The following is a 20919-nucleotide window of genomic DNA, read 5'->3' as shown; positions in this document are numbered from 1 at the left end:
ATCTACTCCTCTTCCGCTTTATTCTGCCGGATAAATCCTTCACGATCGTTAGCTGTCTCTTTACTTTCCCTGAAAACGCAGCACCCATTTCTGCTTCATACCTTTGCCTGTTCTGCCCTCCCATTTGTAGAATGCATCCCCCTCTTTTCCCAAATTATACCCAACCATATCACACCAGTCTTCTAAGGCCCAATTCTAGCTTCACGTCCTTCTTTAGTAAAGCCATAAATACCTCAACTAAAACGGACGTGTGTTCTCCAAACTTCTCATTTCTTGTATGTAAGTTGTCCACTGCACTCACCCTTGACACTCAACAACAGGCAGGCCTGGTGTTATGTGCGTGTCCCCAAAATGTCCCCAAAATGACATTTTGGTCTCCATTGCTTGTCTCCTCCCCGCCTCCCCGCCCCCTTTTTGTTCTATCCTTTCTACATGATCTTTAAATGTTCGGTCTTTCCTCCTCATATTTTTGGTCCATCTGTAGGCACTTATTTTTCTTCCTCTGGTAATTCTAATTTGTCTTTACATTTGAGAGTGTGTTCCCTCACTTAAAATTGATCTTAGTTTGCTTTTGGTTTCATTTCTAACTTACGGAGCATTCGCTGCCCCTTCTTCTACCACTTCCTTGCCTCCACAAGCCCATTTCACCTGCTGTGTCGTCAGCCGGTCTGGCATAAGCTGGGTCTGGGCAGGAACGTCTCTTCCACTCATTACTCACCGGCGTAGGTGCTTTTGTATATGGCACTCTCCTTGGGCTCCTGTGGGGCCCCAACCTGGGGCTCTTCCTCTTGTTTTATCCAAGACAGAATATCTGATGTGGAAATGCCAGGCTCTATTTGTGGGGGGAAAAGAGAATTGAATCAGGGAGTGGAAATAATTGTGTTGGTTTGTTGAACATGTTTTGCCCATTTACCTGTAACTATAACAACAAAACTGAACCAACCTTTAAAAAAATGCATATAACATCTGGAGAGCCAGTTCAAAATGAACCCAAATTTACATATTTTTACATGATACACTCAGCTTGATTCACTATTTTCAGTGAGCCCATTTCAAAACAAATCATAATTTTTATTTTGGAGATGACACGCTGAAATAATCTAGGATCAACAGTAGCTTTACTTTCATTAGCATGCTACTTTCAAAATGTTTTCACTTTTTTGCCTCACAGCTTTTTAATGAAATAATGAAGGAAGGAATTATTCTCTCCATTTTAAGTAGAGAGGGCCCACAGGTTAAATAAATTGACAATAAGGAAGTATCTACGGTGAAACATCATTGTCAAAGTTTTGCTTTAAAAGACAGCAGGAAAAAAAGCAAAGAAACAAGATTGACCAAACAAATTTTTCTTAAATGTTAATTAAAAACAAATACATTTCCAGAATTGGAAAGTCAGGTCAGTTTAAACACAACCCTGACTCCTCAGAAACATACTTTTCAGGTTCCCAATTGTCTTTCTAAGAGATCATATTACCTTTGCCTATTAAATGATACAGGTCATTGTTTCCTGAACTCGGATCGGGAATAGTATTTGTAAGCCCCTCAGGCCTTGGGGAGTCTTTTAGAAAGGAAAAAGATCAGCCTCCAAAGGCTTTGCACATAACATGCCTCATTTGGTCAGTGCAGCAACAGCTGTGCTTGCTCTTCCCACCGAGGCCTATATAACCTTTTTTGGCCTCAAAGGACAAGCTGGCAAGCTGACAAGGTCCAGAGAGTAAATTTAAGCTCTCTATATTATTATTTCTCAGAAAAGCCTTGGAGGCAGGTCATGACTTTATTCCTAGCAAATGAGAACTCACTCGTTTTTTCAATGCTTTAAAGTGAGTTAGAGACCACTGAAATCTACAGGTGTATCCAAAGCAGAAGAAATAAGAGGTTGGACAGACTAAGGCCCAAATGACTGTCAGGTGATGCAGAGTGGAACAACAGAAGTTTTAGCACATGCAGCAGGCTGGCTTTCAACTTCCTATTTTGAGCTACAAGGCTGGACTGTATTAAACATACTCCAACCTTATCTTTTGTTTTCTTCCTGTTTTTATACGCATACATACATAAAGAAGCAGGAGGGGAGAGGCTGGGTACGAGGAAGAGGATCTTTTAACAGGCATCCAGAGGATGAACTATTCATAAAAAATATGAGATTTTTTAAATGCTCAGGTGCTTCTCTGTATCAGTTTTCTGAACAATGAGTGAGTGCTCTAGAAACCTCCAAAAGTGATTCACGTGGTTTTGCCTTTTTTTAATTATCATTATCGTTTTGAACCCATAGAATGTTATACACTGGCTGAGTTTCAATCTACTGCAGTCACTCTTTTTAATGCTCAAATTACCCCCTTTGGCCAGCAGGAGCCCCCTCAGATCAGCTCTATGTCAGTTCACATCATCAAATATCTACTTTTCTTCATTTCTGGTATCACAAACTATCCCAGGTTCATCTTGGACATTTCCTGCTCCAAGACACAATCAGTGGTCTTTCTGAGAAATGGAACTCAGAGACCACAATCTGGATGATAGGGTGCTAAGTGCTGACAGGCTGTCACTGCTCCTAGGTCTTTACAGTGAATGGAGCTACAAAATTCATACCTTTTAGGAAAAGAAAGTATCTATAAGATTACAGGGTTTTAGTTAAATTACTCGATATTACACTTGTATCTTTTCTCTCTTACCCTGAAAATTTTGATTTCTAATGACATTAACCTAATCTTTGCATTTCTGAATACATTGTTTCAAAATAATACCGATACTATTAACAAAAATATGAACTCAACTTTCAATATTTTTGTGGTTCTTTTGGTCGTTAGGACATATCCCTCTAGGGATAGAGTATAGTTAAACTATTATGTTTTAAACTCATTTGAAAGAAATCTACTCTGTATTTGTCACCAGCATGATATACAGTTTAGTTATTTCAGCATGTGTTTGATTTAAAAAAGTGTTTTTACTTATGTAAAATACTTACAAGATTCCAAAATCAAAACTATAAAATACAGTACATTCAGAGAGGGCTAGCTTCCACCTGTAGTTTCTCTCTCCCTGAATAGGTAGCCATCCTTACTGGGTTTCACTTTACTCTTCAATTGTTTCTTTGTGATAATATAAGCAACTACATACACATCTTAGTATTTTCCCTCTTTATGTGGTACACTACACAAACTGTTTTGTACCTTGATTTTTGACTTGACAATATATTCTGGACATCTGTTCCCAGGAGCTTACAGAGATCATTCTCATTTCTTTTCATAGCTGTGTAGTTCTACCGCTGTTTATTCAAGAGTCCCCTATTGATGGGCCCTTGGATTCTTTCCAATCTTGTCTAACAATATTAGTCAGCAGCCAACCATAAAGGCTATGGGGGGCTAAAAAAAAAACGAAACAAAACAAGCCAGTTCTCCAGAAATGTAAGCGGCTGTTGTTATTACAGCTCACGGGCTAAGTATATTTTCACTGAACTTGGGAAACCCCAGGAAGCTAACCATCCTTTTTGAAGAACGATGCTAAAAGTTCCTCTGGTCACTTGTACAACTAAGTAAATATTTATTTCATTAAATAATTGGTTCTCACCACTACAGTCATAGTATGCACAGCATACGGTTATATCTACTACAGTCTAGTAGGAGTGTATAACCTGAGGACCTTTTGGATGTAAAATAAAAGGAGCAGGAGAACTTGAATCCTAACACAGATACCTGTGTGGTGACAGTATGGCAATTGCCAGCCAGGTCACCACAAGCACTCAAAGCACATTCCTCATAAGCCTGACGAATCCCAACAGTGGATACTTAGAGAGACACAAAATGAAAGTAAAATCATTGGTTCACGCAAGCAGCAGGCTTTGGAGAAAGCCAAAGAACAGAGAAAAACTGCACACTGATCAGGTAAAAGAAAGTCAATAAATGCTGAGGTGTGAGAGGTGGTTAAAAATAGAAAGACAGGGGCGGCCAGTTAGCTCAGTTGGTTAGAGCATGGTGCTCATAACACCAAGGTTGCCGGTTTGATCCCCGCATGGGCCAGTGAGCTGCGCCCTCCGTATTTAAAAAAAAGAAAGAGAAACGCTGATCACAAGAACATACAAAATTGTAATGTCTACACTGGCTGAATGTTATTTAACTATGAGGAAATCTGATTTTGTGTGTGTGTGTGTGTGTGTGTGTGTGTGTGTGTGTTTTAAACATGATGGCTGAAAGCAGCTGGAACCTTGAGTTCTGGGTGTACAAAGGTGTAATAAATTAAGTCAGTTAAAACTGGTGCTGAGATCTGAGTTCTTAAGCAGACAATAAGAAAATGCTTGCTACATGAGACTACCCTTGGTGAAAATATAAAAACATTTCTTGGAACTTGCTGGGAAACAGGTGTGGGGCTGTAACGCAGCCAGCTGACTGTGTTAAGCACTCGTATGTCTAATAACTTAAAACCTCTAAGTTGTATCATTTCCAGGATGATTCTTATGCTCAAAAAGGAAAAACTAAAATAAAAGGATTATCCCATTGAGATGTGCCTTAATCGCTAATTTTGTTTAGGAAAAGATGGTCTTGCTGGGCAGAGTGACCAGGGCTAAACATGGGATAACGGCAATGCTTCTGAAATGAAAATGGTCAGAGAAGTCTCCCCAGGATCACAAGGTGTAGAAATGAATTTATTTTACTTTTGGGTCATTCTAGAATCTTGCCTTGAGTCCATGGCTTCCGAACCAGAAGGGCTAGTTAATTGACTTTCAGTAATTATTATATTGGAACATCTTGGGTCAAGTTTTTCTCCAAAGAATTCCAAAAAATTGGAGTTCAATATTAAAACTAATGGACACAATATTGAAAATAATGGACACATACACACAGCTGGTCTGCAGTTTGGGCCTAGTAATAGAGATAAAGAAGAATTTCAGAAAAATCTCAAGTTTATATTTTTCTGTATTCTCCCATTCACTACTTACTATTCTCTACTAATTGTCCGTAATTTTTTCTAAGATACTAGGCATCAACGACTATTCCACAGAAATAGAATTAGTGTCCTCCACCTAGTATTCATGTGAAACAATCTCTTATGCGCCTTAATGACCAGACTGTCTAATATTATTGGCCATTGAAAGGAACCAGGACTTTTTCAATGGGTTAGGACAAGGAAACTCTAAAACAGGGCTGTGTTAACACAGCAGGTGTGAGACTGCCTATCCTTAGAAAGTCCTGCTTGCAAGATTGGCCCTTGGCTGGCAGAGTTCCTAGGACGTTCCCGGAATGCTGAGCCGGCCTCCCTGGGCCTAAGCTATGTGCCAGGGCGATGGATGCTGACCACTCGCTTTCCTTCTGGGCATCTGGAATTGTGTCTGTGCTCGGCAGAGGACACCGACATGATCAGCTCTCATGAAAACCTTGGGCCCTGAGTCTCTAATGAGCTTCTCTGGGAGCCAACACGCTGCCAGTGTTGTCACAACTCTTGCTGGAGGAATTTCGTGTGTCCTGTGAGACTGCACTGCAAGAGGACTCGGGACGCCACCCTTGGGCTCCTCCACACTGCCCTGTGTGCCTTTTCTCTTTGCTGATTTTGCTTTGTATCCTTTTGCTGCAATAAATCTTAGACCTGAGCATGAGAATATGCTGAGTGCTGTGTGTGTCCTTCTAGCGAATTACCAAACCTGGAGGTGGTTTTGGGGACCCCCAACACAACCCGGAATTTTTTTTTTTAAGAAAACAAGAATTGAGGCAGTACTGGAAGGACACAGGAGACAATCTGAAGTCTTCTCACTTGCCAACTTGACAGTTTTAGCAACACAGAGAAAAATCATTGAATTAATAAAAGTCTCAAATACATAGTTACACATAAAAGGAGGGAAATAAAAAGATAGACACATTTTAGGGTTTTTTAAAAATGATATATATCCATCAGTTGGAGTCATATGACTCCTATCCTCAAATTCTGTTAAGTATCTAGGCTGTTAATCACCAATGAAAGCTAAAATGATAAAGAATCAAACCGGAGTATTAAATAAATTCAATGCTTATACTGTTTGTTATCTTTAAGTAAAAATGTATTAATGTACACAGGTTGACTACCCACAAATGGAATCTTAAAAACCAAGGTAAAAACAAACTGATACGATGACAGGTAAATGAAACTTTCATGAATCATTACAAAACCAAATTACTTACCTCTTGTTCCATTTGTCCCCCGAAAAAAAAGGACACACTGATTTATACTTGCATTTATAGCCATGTCAGGTAACTAATAAAGTAGCCTAAGGAGTCATTTCCAATAATGAATCTTTCTGTAATCAAGTCACCCATCTTTATTTGTGATATGATTTTAGACTCATTACGTACGTCCATGACATAGATATTAATCAGACTCAACCTGTTACGTTGCCTACATACCATCACCCAAACATTCTTAAAAAAACGTGCGGTAGATACATGCATACCTCAGAGAGCATGTTCGCTTAAGAGCTGAGCATTTCATTGTATGTGAGATTTACCTCAAATGAAAAAATAAACAAATACTGAACTCTAGGTCAATGATATTCATGCGGAACTATTTAGGGGGAAATGTATTATTTGTGTGTCCTGATTTTGAAGTACATTGAAAATAGGATGAGTGGATGGATAAAGGGATGTGCAGAGATGGGTACATACGTGACATGGAAGTAGAGTAAAATGTTAGTGGGAGAATCTAGGTGACAGGTATCTAGGTGTAAAATTATTAGGACTTTTCTGATTGTTTGAAAATTTTCATAATAAAATGTTAGACAAAAAAAACTGTGTGTGGGACAGGGGGGTTGTAACATAAGTTCTTCTAGTAGAGATATCTGGAGGATGAACTTTTTATGAGCTTTCTATCCAGCAAAGAACAGAGACGGTGTGAGATTTTTCAGATAGCAGAGGTGGGACTTGAGAAACACTACAACTGGACTTTGCTAGCAGTCCTTCCCACACGGTATCAAACAGCTGCCAACCAAAAATGTTAGGGAGGGTTAATTAATGATAGCTGGCTGCCACCCCAGGCAAAGACCACTTTGGGGTCAGCTGGGTAAGTGAATCTCTGAGGACTATGCAGACCTCCAGCCCCTCCAGCACTTCAGAGTACATTTCCCGGAAGCCGCTTCCCTCCAAACAAGCACCACTGCTTCCGCTGCCATGTAAGGACAGGACATGTTTATTTTACTAACTAATTAGGTATCAGAACCTTTGTCATGGAATGCCATTACTAGCCCTCAGATGTGTGGTACTGATGGGTGAAGGCGTGGCACAAGGTGATCTCTAAGCTCTTTCCTATTTAAACGCCTGAAATCCAGTCACTGTCTAGTAGGCCTGGCACTGAGAGGCTCTAGAAGCCGCTAGCCCTGCTTCCTAAGTGCTGAACAGGAAAACAAGGAGTGGATAATCTCTTCTCCCACTTACCTTCACTGGGGTCAGGGGGAATCTCACTTTCCTCTGGCCCTGCCTGGTCCTCTGTATTATGTTCTCCTTCTGGCTGAATCTGAGATAAGACATCAGGTTGATTCATGGCATAATCTAGGAGAGGAAGAAGGGAAAGGGGGAATGATAAAAAGATAAATGAGAATGACAACCAGCTGGCATCAACTAATGAAGGCTTTGAGGTCCACAGTCCAGGGGAATTTCTTTTAGATTCTAGATCACTTCTCCCCACCCATTCACCTCCAACTATGGATGAAATCTATTAGGAAGGCAGGTAGAAGGAGAGGTGACGTGTGGGGAAAGTCACATGTGCTACTTCAGCACGGACGCCTGCTCCTTTCATCGAGTAAGTGACAGTGTGCCTCAAGGGGAGAGGGGCAAGGCCCTTTCAAAGTGAAGGACAGCCATGGAAATCACTGCAGCTGGAACACCCATAACCTTGACCTTCATTCGCTGCCCTATGATAAGGAGAGATTACGTTTCCTATTAAGCAAGGGTGAACTGGAAATCTTTGGTTTAGAAGCAGAACGAGGACAGAGTGAAAATGGGGACCCCTGGAGGAAAAGGGACCATTCGGAGCCCTCTTGGAGCTGCTGTCACCTCATTCAAAAGGTGCCAACTTAGCCTCACCCATGGAGATGAGAGACTCGTAGTTGCCCTTCATGATATTCTTGTAAAGTTCCTTTTGCCATTCTTCTAATTTTTCCCACTCTGGAGTGGAAAAGTAGATGGAGATATCATCAAATGTCACAGGCACCTGAAATTACAATCACACTGAGGTTAGTCCCTCCCACTGCAATTCAATCATGCAATAAATCTTTACTGAGTGCCTGCTAGTTATAAAAAACTATGTGACATGCTGAAAGGATAAAGGAAAAACTGAAGACACAGATCCAACCTCTAGGAGTTGACAATGTTTTCAAGAAGAAAGGCGATAGCTCTAGGGCTGTGAATTTTGGGAAGGTGGGGAACACTACTTAAAAACAACCACTCACAGAGATGGGTGCAAAAGTGAAGCAGCATTTAATTCAAGTAAGACCACATATTCTGAATATTCACTAAGTACAAGGCTTATCCCAAGCACCAGGATGATAAAAATAAGGTTTTTACTTAAAAGGAGTGTATGACTGTATTCAAATTAATGACGTGGACAAGAAATTTTAGAAATAGAGCTGCTGGGGCTCGGGTGAGTCTAGAAGAGGTGGGACTTTGGCCAGTCCCAAAAGACAGGGAAGTTATAAACAGGCCTAATGGGAAGAGGAGAAACATTTAAGCATGGAAAACGAGCGTGCATTCAGCGGACACTTAGGCATTCTGTCTCACTGGAGTCAAGGTTTCACATAGGGAAATGTCACAGATGGAACAGAATCACCCCCACTTTCCAGCATAGTCTTGTCTAAAGCTAGTCACTTATCCCTAGATAAAAACTGGAAGGTTCTTCTGTTAAAAAAACAAAAAAACAAAACACACGCACACACAAAAGTTGCCTGGGGAATTGAAAGTATCAAGTATGGACTCTGTCTGCTGGCATGAAGCTCTCCCCAGGCTGGTGTTTAGCTGTTCCCCATCACGGCGGCTAGCTCTTCCGCCTTCCACCTGACAGCCTTCAACAGTTTTATTCTTAAATATGAGCTGGCTACGAAGCATCAATCAAACCATTTAGAGAAAGTCTGCCACATGAACAAGACTAAGAGAGGGAAGAAATGTCCGTGGAAAAAAACAGAAATGCCTAGGCAATAGAATTAAAACAAACAAACAAACAAACCAAAAACACCTAATTAGTATTCCCACAAAGATTTAAGAGATATTATACCCATAAAATAAAAACAGGATGCTATGGAAAGAGGAAAATCAGTGAACAAGACTGACTCCTGGTAACTAACATATACACACTTTTTTCAAAATTAAAAAAATTCAATAAGTTTAGTGGTTATCAGAGGGTGAGAGGGGTGGTAGATGAGGGTAAAGGGGATCCAATATACGGTGATGGAAAGAGAACTGACTCTGGGTGGTGAACACACAGTGTGACATATAGATGATGTAATACAGAATTGTACACCTGAAACCTATGTAACTTTACTAACAAGTGTCACCCCAATAAACTTTAATTTAAAAAAAATTCATTAAAAAGATTCATATTCATCTTCATAAACTTAACATATCCTTTAAGATTCCAAGGTCTATACAATACTATGAGGCAATTGGGTTTCTTTTCTCTGTTTCATTTGTGTCATGTTTTTCCCCCACTAGAAATGTTGTTCCTTGGAGGCTAGAACCATAAATTGCTCATTTTTACATCTTGCTTGGCACCTAACATTGGGCTCAGGACAAATGTAGATACTCAAGAGTTGATTTTTATCTAACTTCACTACACAAAAGACTTGTGACAGCTCACAACATCAACATTATGATAAAATGATGACAAAAATAAAGGCCTGGGATGGGCTGCGGGTTCAAGGCTGTGAACAAAGCACACAGGGCCTTCCCTGCCCTCCCACCGTTCACTGCAATGACAGGAAGACCGAGAGGACTAGATCCATAACAGCACCAAGACTGAGAAGGAGAGTCCATCGCTAGATCAGAGTTTTTTTGTCGTTTTGTTTTGTATTTTGTTGTTGTTTTTTTAACTTTAATTAAAGTTTATTGGGGTGACAATTGTTAGTAAAGTTACATAGGTTTCAGGTGTACAATTCTATATTACATCATCTATACATCACATTGTGTGTTCACCACCCAGAGTCAGTTCTCCTTCCATGAGACCAGAGTTTCTCGTGAGTTTCTCACTGAGACCCTGAGAATGGCGTGGGCTGCGGCCCGAGGTGCATGAGGAAGCTGCACCTCTCTCAGGAGGCACAAGAGGGACTGTAGTTGAGGCATCTAGGGAATTCCAACCTCAAAGCCAGCGTGCACTGAGCAGGAGTGAAGGTGCTTAGAAACTGCAGTTGGAAGGTCTATCTTTAGAATAGTAGGGGTTCCTCACTGTCGTCCTCATCAGCCCTGACAGAGAGAGGTAGCAGCAGCACTCACGCCAAAGCTGAAACCACAAACCGCATCTCTAAGAAAAGTACCAACCGCCATGGAGACAGCATGGGAGCCCACTATGGGTGCTGAGAGCTCAGACCACGCCTCCTGCTGGCTTCTGGGTGCTCCCAGCACTGCCTACTTATTTGCTCTTTAACACAGCATCTTACAGTGAAGCCCACCTATATCAAGCATGGATGGAGCCAGCCCTCCCCTGCAAAGGAAAGATCCTTTGGCTAAACAGACTTAGGCGGTGGCTGAGAAGACATGCCAGCTTCCTATAATTAACTTACTAATCAGTCAAATCCTTCATTACAAATATGAATACACAACCAAGGATTACTCAGTATTAAAAAGAACACCCTAGGGGTGGCAGGTTGGCTCAGTTGCTGAGAGCGCGAGCTCGTAACACCCAGGTTGCCGGTTCGATTCCCACATGGGCCAGCGAGCTGTGCCCTCCACAACTAGAGTGAAAACAACTTGGCGTGGAGCTGATGGGTCCTGGAAAAACACACTGTTCCCCAATATTCACCAATTAAAAAAACAAGAAAAAACAAAAACCTAACAGCACCAAGATGAACAAAGACTACAAATGATCTTAGAGGGAAAAAACACATGAAAACTCAAACCTAATACACATTCCCAGAGAAATTCAAACAGATATTGCATTCATTAAAAAAATCCAGGCTGCTTTTTAAAAAGGAGAAAATATTCTTGAAAATTAAATATATAATCATTAATAAAAATTAGATGGGAAGGTCATAGCATTCTAGTTAAAAAGTTGAAAAATATCAGGGAAAACTTAAGAGACAGAGATAATAATCCATCACCTGTCAAGCAGTAGTTCCAGAAAGAGAACAGAAAAAAATGGGGAGAGGGAGGAAATAATATAAAAATAGATTCATTGAAGAAAATTTCCCAGAGCTAAAAAGATACCAGTCTTCTGAGTGAAAGGTCACATCAAGTGCCCAACACAAATTAAAAAGACTTACACCCAGACATATCCTCAGTAAAGTTTAGAAAAATAAGTACTAATAGAAGATAAAAGCTTCCAGAGAGAAAAAATAATTTCTCACAAGCAAGTGAGAATTGATTTGGTAACAAACTTTTCATTAATGTTATTTGATAGTGTGAGACAAAGGACCAATGCTGTTAAAATTCTGAGCGAACTGGAATATTATTCAGCCTTAAAAAGGAAGGAAATTCTGGCTACAACACAGATGAACCTGGAAGCCGTCAGTGAAATAAATCAGCCATAAAAGGACAAATATGGTGCGATGTTACTTATAAGAGTTGCCAAATTCACAGAGACATACAGCAGAATGGTGGTTGCCAGGGGCTGGCGGGAGAGGGAGCAGGGAGTTGTTTAACGGGGACAGAGTTTCAGTTTGGGGAGTTCTAGAGATGGGTGATGGCGATGGCGGCACAACAATGTGAATGTACTCAGTGCCGCTGAACTGTGCACTCAAACATGGTTAAAATGTACATGTTTTGTGTATTTTACCACAAGGTAAAAAATTAAGAAAAGAATTCTGAGGGAAAATTATTTTGAAGTTGGAAATCCAAGTAAGGGCAGAATTGAGAGCATTTTCAACAAAGTAAGGACACAAAAGTTTACTTCCTGTACATCAATCTACTAAGTCTTCAATATATTCTAACTTCATTAAGAAATCTTTGAAAATAAAATAAAGTAAAATGTAATTTGATATAAAAAAAAAGAAATCTTTAAGGGAAATCACAGCATTGTTTTAGATATGATTTTGTTACCTATTTATCCAGGTAAGACAGTAAGTAACTTTAACCTACCTTTTCTGCTATTCTTATGGCGAATGCTAAATTTAAATTACCCCCAAGAACTTCTGGAGGGGCTCCAGCTACACCAGGAAAACACAGCATGGGGAAGATTCTCTCACATACTGACTCTGATGACTCTCCCAGCTGTGTCCTCCTGGAGAGTCGGTTATGGTCACTGTCTCCATTTTTCTTCTCCTCCCCTTCACTCTCCGCCCGCTGCATTCAGTCTCCTGTCCCCACCACCGCACTGAAACAACGCTGGGCAAGGTGACCAGCGAGGTCTCTGCTGCCAAACCACATTCACTATCCTCATCTTTCTAGGCCTCCGGGTGACACCCATACTCACTCAACCCAAACGACAACCTCTCCTTGAGGTGCGTTTTCTCCTGCCCCCGTGACCCCACCTCCTCTGCTGGCTCCTCCCACCCGGGAACAGGGTCCTGGGATCCTTTCTCTGGCTCCCCCACGTTCTCTGCGGGAACCAGGCCCAGGCTGGTGACTTACAATACAGCTACACATCAACGACGACTTCTCACCGCTGAGCTTCAGGGGAAGCCCACTTCCACGTCTCCTGAATGCATCCCAGGCATCGCAAACCTAACACTGCCTCAGGAGAACTAATGCCTTCCCACCCCAGGTGGTCCCCATCTCAGCACAGGCCAACAGCCTGAGTCACCGAACCTAATGTGGTGACGAGCCTCTGCTCTGGAGCCAAGTGGGTTACAATACAGCTCCGTCATTGACACCTAGTAACGATATGATCACGGACGAGTCAGGGTTCCGCTGAAAGTAACCACAGCATTTAGAACAGTAAGTTCTAAGTGAATTACCACACAGGAAACTTACAATTACTGCTGTTCTTGATTCCTCATTTCCTCTTTCCCATCAGTAAGTCCTATTGTCAGCTCTACCATCGAAACATCCTGACTCTGTCCACGTGTTTTCATGCCCACTACTGCTACCCTCATCCAAGCCTCGCTCACCCCTCCAACTATTACAGCTGCCTTATTTTCTCCCTGCTTCTTTCTGTTCTTACCCCCAAGATACATTCTTCACATAGCTGAAGAGTCTTTGAAAATGTAACTCCTCTGCTTAAAACCCTCCAATTTCTTCCCTTAGAAGCACTAAGATAAAATCCAAATTCCTTACCTTGGTCTGCAATGCCCTACATCAGTGGTTCGTAAACTAAGTCACGTATTGGAATCATCTATGGAGCTTTGGAATTATTCATGCCTGGGCCCCATTCTGGACCTAGTGAATCAGACTCTCTCTGTGTGATGGCCATCAAAATGTAAAAGCCCTCCAGCTGATTCCTACCTGCGGCTGGAGCTGAAAAGCACAGCCCCAACCGACCTAACCCCGACCCATGTCTGTAGTCACGCCCCTGGCTACTCACTGCATACCTGCCACCTGCCCTTTTCTCTCCTTCGGCGCTCCAAGTTTGTCTGCACCTTGGAAACTTTGCACTAGGCATTCTTTCTGCCAGAAGGCTCTTCTGCAGAGCTTCTCACCGTTGGGCCCTCCCTGTCATTCAGTCTCAGGCTAAATATTAGCTCCTTTATGAGACCTTCTCTGACATCCGGTCTAAAATAAATCGCCAGATAGCACTTTCATTTTTGTCAAAGTACTTATGTACTCATTTTCTTGTTTGTTTATATGATCTTTCTTTTCCCCCTAAAATTTAAGCTCCAGGGGAGCTTACGGTAATTGTTCACTCCTGTGCCTTCAGCATGCAGATAGCAAGCAAAACAGTGAAGGGTTCAAGAGGTATTTGTTGAATAAGTAAATAAATAAATGGGCAGGCCTGGGAACTGGCTGCCTCCAGGCTGCCTTCCACAGCTTAAGAATGGAGTTTATTTCTGTTGTTTTCTGGGCTATTCCCTCCGAAAGGCTGGGCCCGCACACTTCTGCGAAGGGTGCTGACAAGGTCTATGTCCACCCCAGACCTACAGGTCACCCCAAAGCCTTACAGTGACCATTTACTCTACATCCCTTCCCAGTCCACCCTCTAACTTGTTCACCAGAATTGCCAACAAATTCAAATGGACTGATTTAAATGACAGTGAATTTAGTTTCCACACCAAGATTGCGGCAGACAGGTTAACAAAGAACAAAGTGACTTGGGGGGTAATGAGTAGGAGAAAGCAAAAGAGAGAAAAAAAGTCCATCTGCCAAATGGCCCACTGTGTACTGGAGAGCTTCCCAGCCTGAAGTGTGACACTGCAAATGATCACTACATTGAACATGGGCTGCTTCCCAAATAGATGAACACAAAGCAGCTTCATGGTTCCTTCAGTCTGACTGACCCAGGCTACCCTTACGACCAGTTCAAAGACCAGCGGTACCACTTTCCAGCTGCAAGTGAAGGGACTACCTTTGGGATGTCTCCTTTAATGCCCGGGGGCAGCCGCAGGATCCAGAAGTTCCTGTTTCTCAGCAGGTTCTCCAGGTTCTCCAGGCGCCTCTGGAGCAGCCCGTACTCCTGCAGCAGGGTCCCCAGCACGGCCCACTTGCCCTCCAGCTGGTTCCCGAGGTCGGCCACTGTCTTCTCACAGCTGGCCAGCTTCTTTTCGGCTGTTCCCGTCCGTCCTTCTAAGTGCAGGAGTCGCCGGCTGTGGACCTCTACCTTTCTCTCTATAGCCTGCACAGCGGCCACCACTGTCCACAGGGAGATGGCTGCAGTCTGCAGGTGTGCCTCGTTTGCTGCGGGCGGTGTGGGGAGAGGAAGGGGCTGCAGGGATGTAAGGCATTCGGAGTCCCATTCAGAAGTCTGTGCAGTGGAGACACGAGACAAGACACTGAGTATTAGAAGGAGCCCTGATCCAAACTCAGATCACATAAGGACTGCGTAACTAGCCAGCTGAGATGAACTAAATCGAGTTTTCGTACTGTCTGCATAAGCCTCGTCTTTATGGAGCTCTTTGGCATCAAAAGCCAAGAGAACTGCTACAGTGGGTCAGGGACGGATCAGGTAAGACAGTGAGCGAGTGAAATGGGATCAAGCAGCAGCCTGGCATATTCCCTGGGATGCCAGTCGTGCACAGGCTCAAGCTGCTGCTGCCTCTGTCTGTGGGAAAGGCCTACGTGCCCCAGGATCTCCCGGGTTTCGCCGAGCTCAGTGCCCTTGATAAACCCCTTATTGACTTGAGCTCTGGCCCTGTCCACCACCCTGCTTACAAACCACAACCGCACCATTCTGTAATAGCTGAACAAGCTTTGAAGGTTGAGTCTGGAGAAAACATGACAGCTATTTTCAAATGTGTATGGGTTACAAAACAGAAGGCAGAACAGACTTGTTTAATCTCACACTGTGCTAACTCCAGAGGGCAGAACTAGAAATCCACACTGAATTTTCAGGCTAGCAAACTTTGGCCTATATAAGTAACTTTTTTAATTACCTCTTCCAGGAAAATAATAGGCGGCCCCTTACAGAATATACATTGAAACAGGGCATAAAAAGAAGACACCACTACAAGAAATGGGTTGGACATGACGATGTATTTCATAACCGGCTCTGGCCACCATCTCCCACCTCTCGAGTTTACCATCTTATTCTCACGTCAGCGGCTCTGCAATGCCACTAAACCCTGACCACTCCGTCTGCTCCTGGTTGATCTGCCTGCTCCAGGCTTTGCATTCTTCCTCGTCCTCGACGGATCACTTCAGTCACCTTCAATTCCTTCACTCATCCGTCTTGCTCAGCAAAACTTCCTTCACTCAGCAAACCTCCAGGTTCGAATCAGTCCAGTCGTTCTCATTCTCGAGTCGTGTGTGCAGGCTGTGAAGTCCCACAACCGGGTAACCTGGTGTCACTACACACTAATGGTCTCTCAGCTCAGGGGGGACTCCACACTGCCTGACGCCCGCATGCTTCTTTTCCCATTCCATGCAGGGGCCGCTACAAACTCCCGGCCCTGTGCTTAAACTTTTATTACAATGCTTCTCAAACTCAGTGTGCATAAAAGTCATCTGGAGGTCTCATTCAAATGCAGGCTTTGATTCAGTAGGTCTGAGAGGAAAATTGAGGTTCTGCATTTTTAACAAGCTCCCTGGTGACACCAATGCTGCTGGTGCACAGAACACATTGCGAAGGAAGACTTGCGGCCACCGCGGGGCCCGTCACTCTCAAGAGATGACATGGAGAAGTTAGAGTAATTACACCACAACTCTCTCAACTTTTTCTTTTTCTTCACACTCCTTCCCACTTCAAACTCATTAGTAACCTAACCCATGATTTCTTCTTTCTGTCCCCCAGGAGAAAGGTTCATCCTATTTAAAAGTAACCTCTCCACTCACGCTCCGAATGCCAACTCCTTCAACAATTTTAGGTGCATTGTTCTCTTCTCTTTTTTATGGTCAATTTTTCAATCGCTCCTGATTCTTTTCCATAAGCTAGACCTGCACTGTTCAATATGGGAGCCACTTGTGGCGGTTAAGCACTTGAAATGTGGTTATTTTGATTGAGATATGCTGTGAGTATAAAATACACACCAGATTTTGAAGACTTAGTATGGGGGGGGAAATGTAAAATGTGGTTAATTTCTTAATTTTCACTGCACATTGAAGTATGTGGTGTGCATTAGGTAAAATAAAATAGATCATTAAAATTAATTTCACCTATTTCTTTTTACTTTTTACACGTCACTAGAAAATAGGAAGTTTTATATGGCTTCCATCATATTTCCATTGGACAGGGCTGGCACAGACACGTGATCACCTCTACCATATTTTAAACAAAGATGAGAAAAGGAAAAAGAGGTCCAAGGACAGAGATGGCATTCCCTCTGCTCTGCTCTGCTCCCCACCCCATGGCTGCTGCTCCTTCTTTTTCCTCTGTTTTTTTTTCTTTTTTTCTTTTTTCTCTCTTTCCAGTCACTGCTCAGTAGCCCAGTCTGGCTCCTGACCCACTAACATGGCTCTTCGCGGGGGGACCCCAGGCTTCTCAGTTGGCAAATCCAAGGCATACTTTTCAGTCCTATGTCACTTGCTTAGTCCCGGCTCATTCTGCTTGGGTCTCGAGTGCAGGGCCCATCTTGGTCATCTGCAGCCCCAGCAACTGGCAGAGGGCGTGGGACCGCAGGCCTACAGTCAACGTCCTCTGAACGAATAACCACACGCAAGGCAATCCCACGCTCGGCCCTGGCACCCGTCATTCACTCGAAAGCAACGACAGAAGGTCTCCTGTGGGTCCCGCACGGTCATGCGCTGGGCACCGGGGAATCCCTGTCCTCACGCAGTCCTTCCACACGCCTAAGCGCTTGTTCCGGTCACGCCGCATCTGCGGGGGGTGGTGTGTGTGTGTGTGTGTGTGTGTGTGTGTGGACGGCGCCCACAGCGGGCGGAGGGCGGACGAAAAAAACGCCACACCAAGCCCACCGCCCTGCGACAGGCGGGCTGCGGGGGGCTGACACCCGCCCTGCACGCACTGGAAACCTCGGCTGGGCTGGGAGCCCCGGACCGCACACCGAGACGCGGGGTCTCCCGGCGAGGGAGGGGGCGAGCCTCCCAGACCCGCACTCCGCGTCGGGCTCCCACCCGACACTCAGGCCCCACTCCGGCCGGCGGGCCCCGAGGGCGCCTGTGCTCGGCCGCTCGGTCTGCGCCCCGCGCCGGGCCCCGCGTCTGACAGGCCGTGCTTCCCGCCCTCCTCCCTTCCCGCGGGTCCGCGGTCAGAGCCCCACGCGCCCAGACCTTCCCCGGCGCGCAGCGCTCGGCGCACGGGCGGCCCTTACCGGAGCCGGGGTCGCCTCGGCCATGGCCCTGCGCTGTCCGGCCCGGCCCGGAGTCGCCGCCGCACGGTCCCACACAGGCCGGCCCCCGGCCTCTCCGCAGGCGGCGTCCGCCCGGCCTGCCTTCCCCGCCCGGGCTCGCGCGGCCGTCCGGCCCGGCTGCTCGGGGCGCGGAGACGCGGCAGAAGCGCGGGGCGACGGGCCAGAAGAGCTCGGGTGGCGGGCAGGCTCGGCGCTGTCCGCCCGCAGCGGCCTCTCAGCTGGAGCTTTGTGGGCACCGAGCGCAGCCCCGGCACGCGCGCGGCCTAGACGCGCCGCCCGTGCGCCCGCCCCTCCGCCGCGCGGCGCGCCCCCTGCCGGCCCGGCGGCCGCTCCCGCCCCGCGGCTGGGCCGGCTCGGCTGCTGCGTGGTGGTTGCTGTAGGAACCGAGTGCGTTGTTTGCTCACACGTCCGGGGGAGCTTAACAGGTTGCAGCCTAGGCGGCCAGCCGCAAACCAGGGTTCATCCGTGGACTGTTTTCTTCCTGGAGGCCCACGGCCTGAAAGGAGGCGCTCGGGCGGGACGCAGCCCAATTCAGAAAGGAGGAAATGGGAGGAATGCGGGAGCTCGGGGCGGGCAGGGCCGAAGTGAGTTTGCGGGTCAGAATGACTGACCCAGGGCCACAGGGCTGTGATGAAGAGCACAGTCGCCATTTGCAGAAATTGCAAATGTGGCTTCCAAGGTGAAGCGGTTCATCTCCCAGCTGGCCCGTGTTAGGACCAGAATTTACTGTACAGACGTCCTTACATCCGGACCATTTAGATTATGGTTTGCTGGGTCTGTGCTAATGGACAGGAAAGAAGCAGCACGTTTCATCTATCTGTGGAGGTTGTGTTTCCGGTTGACAACCGCATAACCCCCAGTTTCCAACAGTCCTCATTTCAAACATGCTGAACACGAATCAAAGTCCTCCCAAACCTGTATTTCAACAACTGAATCGAGGCAATGTCCATAACAGCCAAAGTATATAAATCACAAAAGTATGAAACCCATCCTGTTGGGGCACCTGCTAAGCTATTTTTAGACCTTAGCTACATCTGCAGTATATAATTTGAGGTGTACCTGAATATATATTTTGGTAAAATGGTAAATGATAAATTAAAAATTGCAATTTTATGCATCAGAATATCACCATAACAGAATGAATTTCTGGAAGAAAAAATCTTAATTTTCTTGGAAAGGAAATTCATTTTTATAATTTTATTGTTAAAATGTAATCAATAGAATTTTAAAGTTTGACTTTAATGCAAGAACAGTAATTTCACTGCTGGATATCTCCATGGCCATTAAACAGGGATATTTGCATTATTAAATAAGATACTTTCAACTGAGTTTTGTGGGGCAACAAGGCTAGTTCTGCCAATATACTAATGGTAATATCGCTACCATTAACTAAATGTTCCTTTCTATTAGGAACTTATTACCAAGACTTTTCTCCTTTTGAATTCTTGGTCTTGAACATTTTTTGGATGGGGATGGCATTTCATTGAAGCAATTTCGCTGACTGAAGTTCTGCGCACCATTTCAAGAAGATGCATGATATTTTCGGAAGTAGATTTAAGATTATCGGGCTCACTTACATTTTTGGTTTCCAATTTCTAATATTTTTGTCTGTCCTTGCTGCTATACACAATCACTAGAGAAAAATATGTCCTTAAAGTTTGGATTATAAATGTGACAATGGAACAATTGGTTTTCAAGTTAAGAAAATAACTGAAGTTTCCACCTGCATCTTTGCTTTCCTTGTATGCACACCAATTTCAGCATCTTACCTGGAGTAGAATCAAAGGGAAATCTTTTCAGCAGAAATCATGTATGCACAGCAATTTACTCAGCAAGTTTCAACAAACAAACTGCTTTCTATGCAAGAAACTGTTTGGTAGTAAGTATTGCTACATAATGTTCTCTGGAAAATACAAAATTAAGGCCTTCTTTATTCTATAAGCCTTTGAAGGACATTATAGGTGCTGTTCCATCTTGTTTAAATATTTTGTATATGTACATGACAAGACAATTTCATACTTACTTGTGTATCATATAATTTGTTATTGGCTGAAGAAAAATTGTGGAAGTGGTCTATAATCTCTGCTTGCAGCCAATTATATTCTATTAAATCTTTTTAAAGCTATAACCATTTCTGAATATAAAACTAAAGGGTATAAACAAATTATAGTATGCTTGTGCTCATAACCTTCACTGTATTTGTTCCATAGTCAATGGAACAAATTCATGCATTTCTCTTTACTGATTTTACAATCCATAAAGTATTTCTTGAAGTTTGACTCACTATGTGTGTGAGACCCAGGAATCTTTCATCAAGTAAGGAAAGTGGAAATATGGTTACACTAATCATTAATCCTCTGTGTTGTCAAACCTAAAAAATCAAGGTTGATTCTTCATGTCCAAATGTCACATGTACCATGTACTGTGGTAGCATACCTAATAATTTCATTAACCTTTTTGTACACAGCAAAATATAAATCAGGACAAAGTTTTTAGGAATATTTTCTAAAAGAAATCAATATGTAGAATTCACAGCTTGGGCACATTTCAAAAATCCTTTTTCTTCAACTGCTGAAAATGGTTATCAGTCTATAGCCATGATTTCTACAAGTTTTACAAAATATTAGTCTTCACAAATCCCAAACCATGAGGCATAGTTTTATCAAAAGCATTCTTGTAAAGTTAATTGTTTAGAGAGAACAAATTTATTTTGGGTGTCTCATTTTATCTACACTTTCAATTTTTTTCCCATGTTCTCTATATATTTTTAATCACGTCTCAAACTTGATTTTTCACATGTGTTGTACATGAGTTTTTTTCATCCCTGTGAAATTTTGAGGTAGCCATGTTGACATTCTGCTTTTAATTTATCTTCCTAATATGTGAAAAATTACCCAATAGGACTTTTCTTTTTAAGATTCACAGACTAA

General features: G+C 43.6%; 1 protein-coding gene across 8 annotated transcripts in view; it reads right to left on the bottom strand.

The window, feature by feature from the left end:
• The window catches only part of ZNF398 (zinc finger protein 398), a 48745-nt gene that overhangs the window by 6066 nt on the left and 21760 nt on the right, over nucleotides 1–20919 (bottom strand). For 7 of the 8 annotated variants that reach the window (XM_074315201.2, XM_088799847.1, XM_074315195.2 and 4 more), the window contains 4 exons: nucleotides 14593–14988; nucleotides 8034–8160; nucleotides 7386–7499; nucleotides 719–832 (listed from right to left, as the gene is read on the bottom strand). In XM_074315201.2, the coding sequence (XP_074171302.2) occupies nucleotides 719–832; nucleotides 7386–7499; nucleotides 8034–8160; nucleotides 14593–14988 (751 nt within the window). Of the gene's footprint in view, nucleotides 1–718; nucleotides 833–7385; nucleotides 7500–8033; nucleotides 8161–14592; nucleotides 14989–17950; nucleotides 18263–20919 lie in introns of those variants that run through there. The other variant, XM_019739364.3, reaches the window with a different exon arrangement.

This window comes from Rhinolophus sinicus, chromosome 8, assembly GCF_057876585.1.
Source record: "Rhinolophus sinicus isolate RSI-liver-muscle chromosome 8, RSI-T2T, whole genome shotgun sequence".
NCBI classification, from domain to species: Eukaryota; Metazoa; Chordata; class Mammalia; order Chiroptera; family Rhinolophidae; genus Rhinolophus; species Rhinolophus sinicus.
The sequence above is the reverse complement of the archived record's forward strand: the minus strand, read 5'-3'. Positions and strand labels throughout refer to the sequence as shown.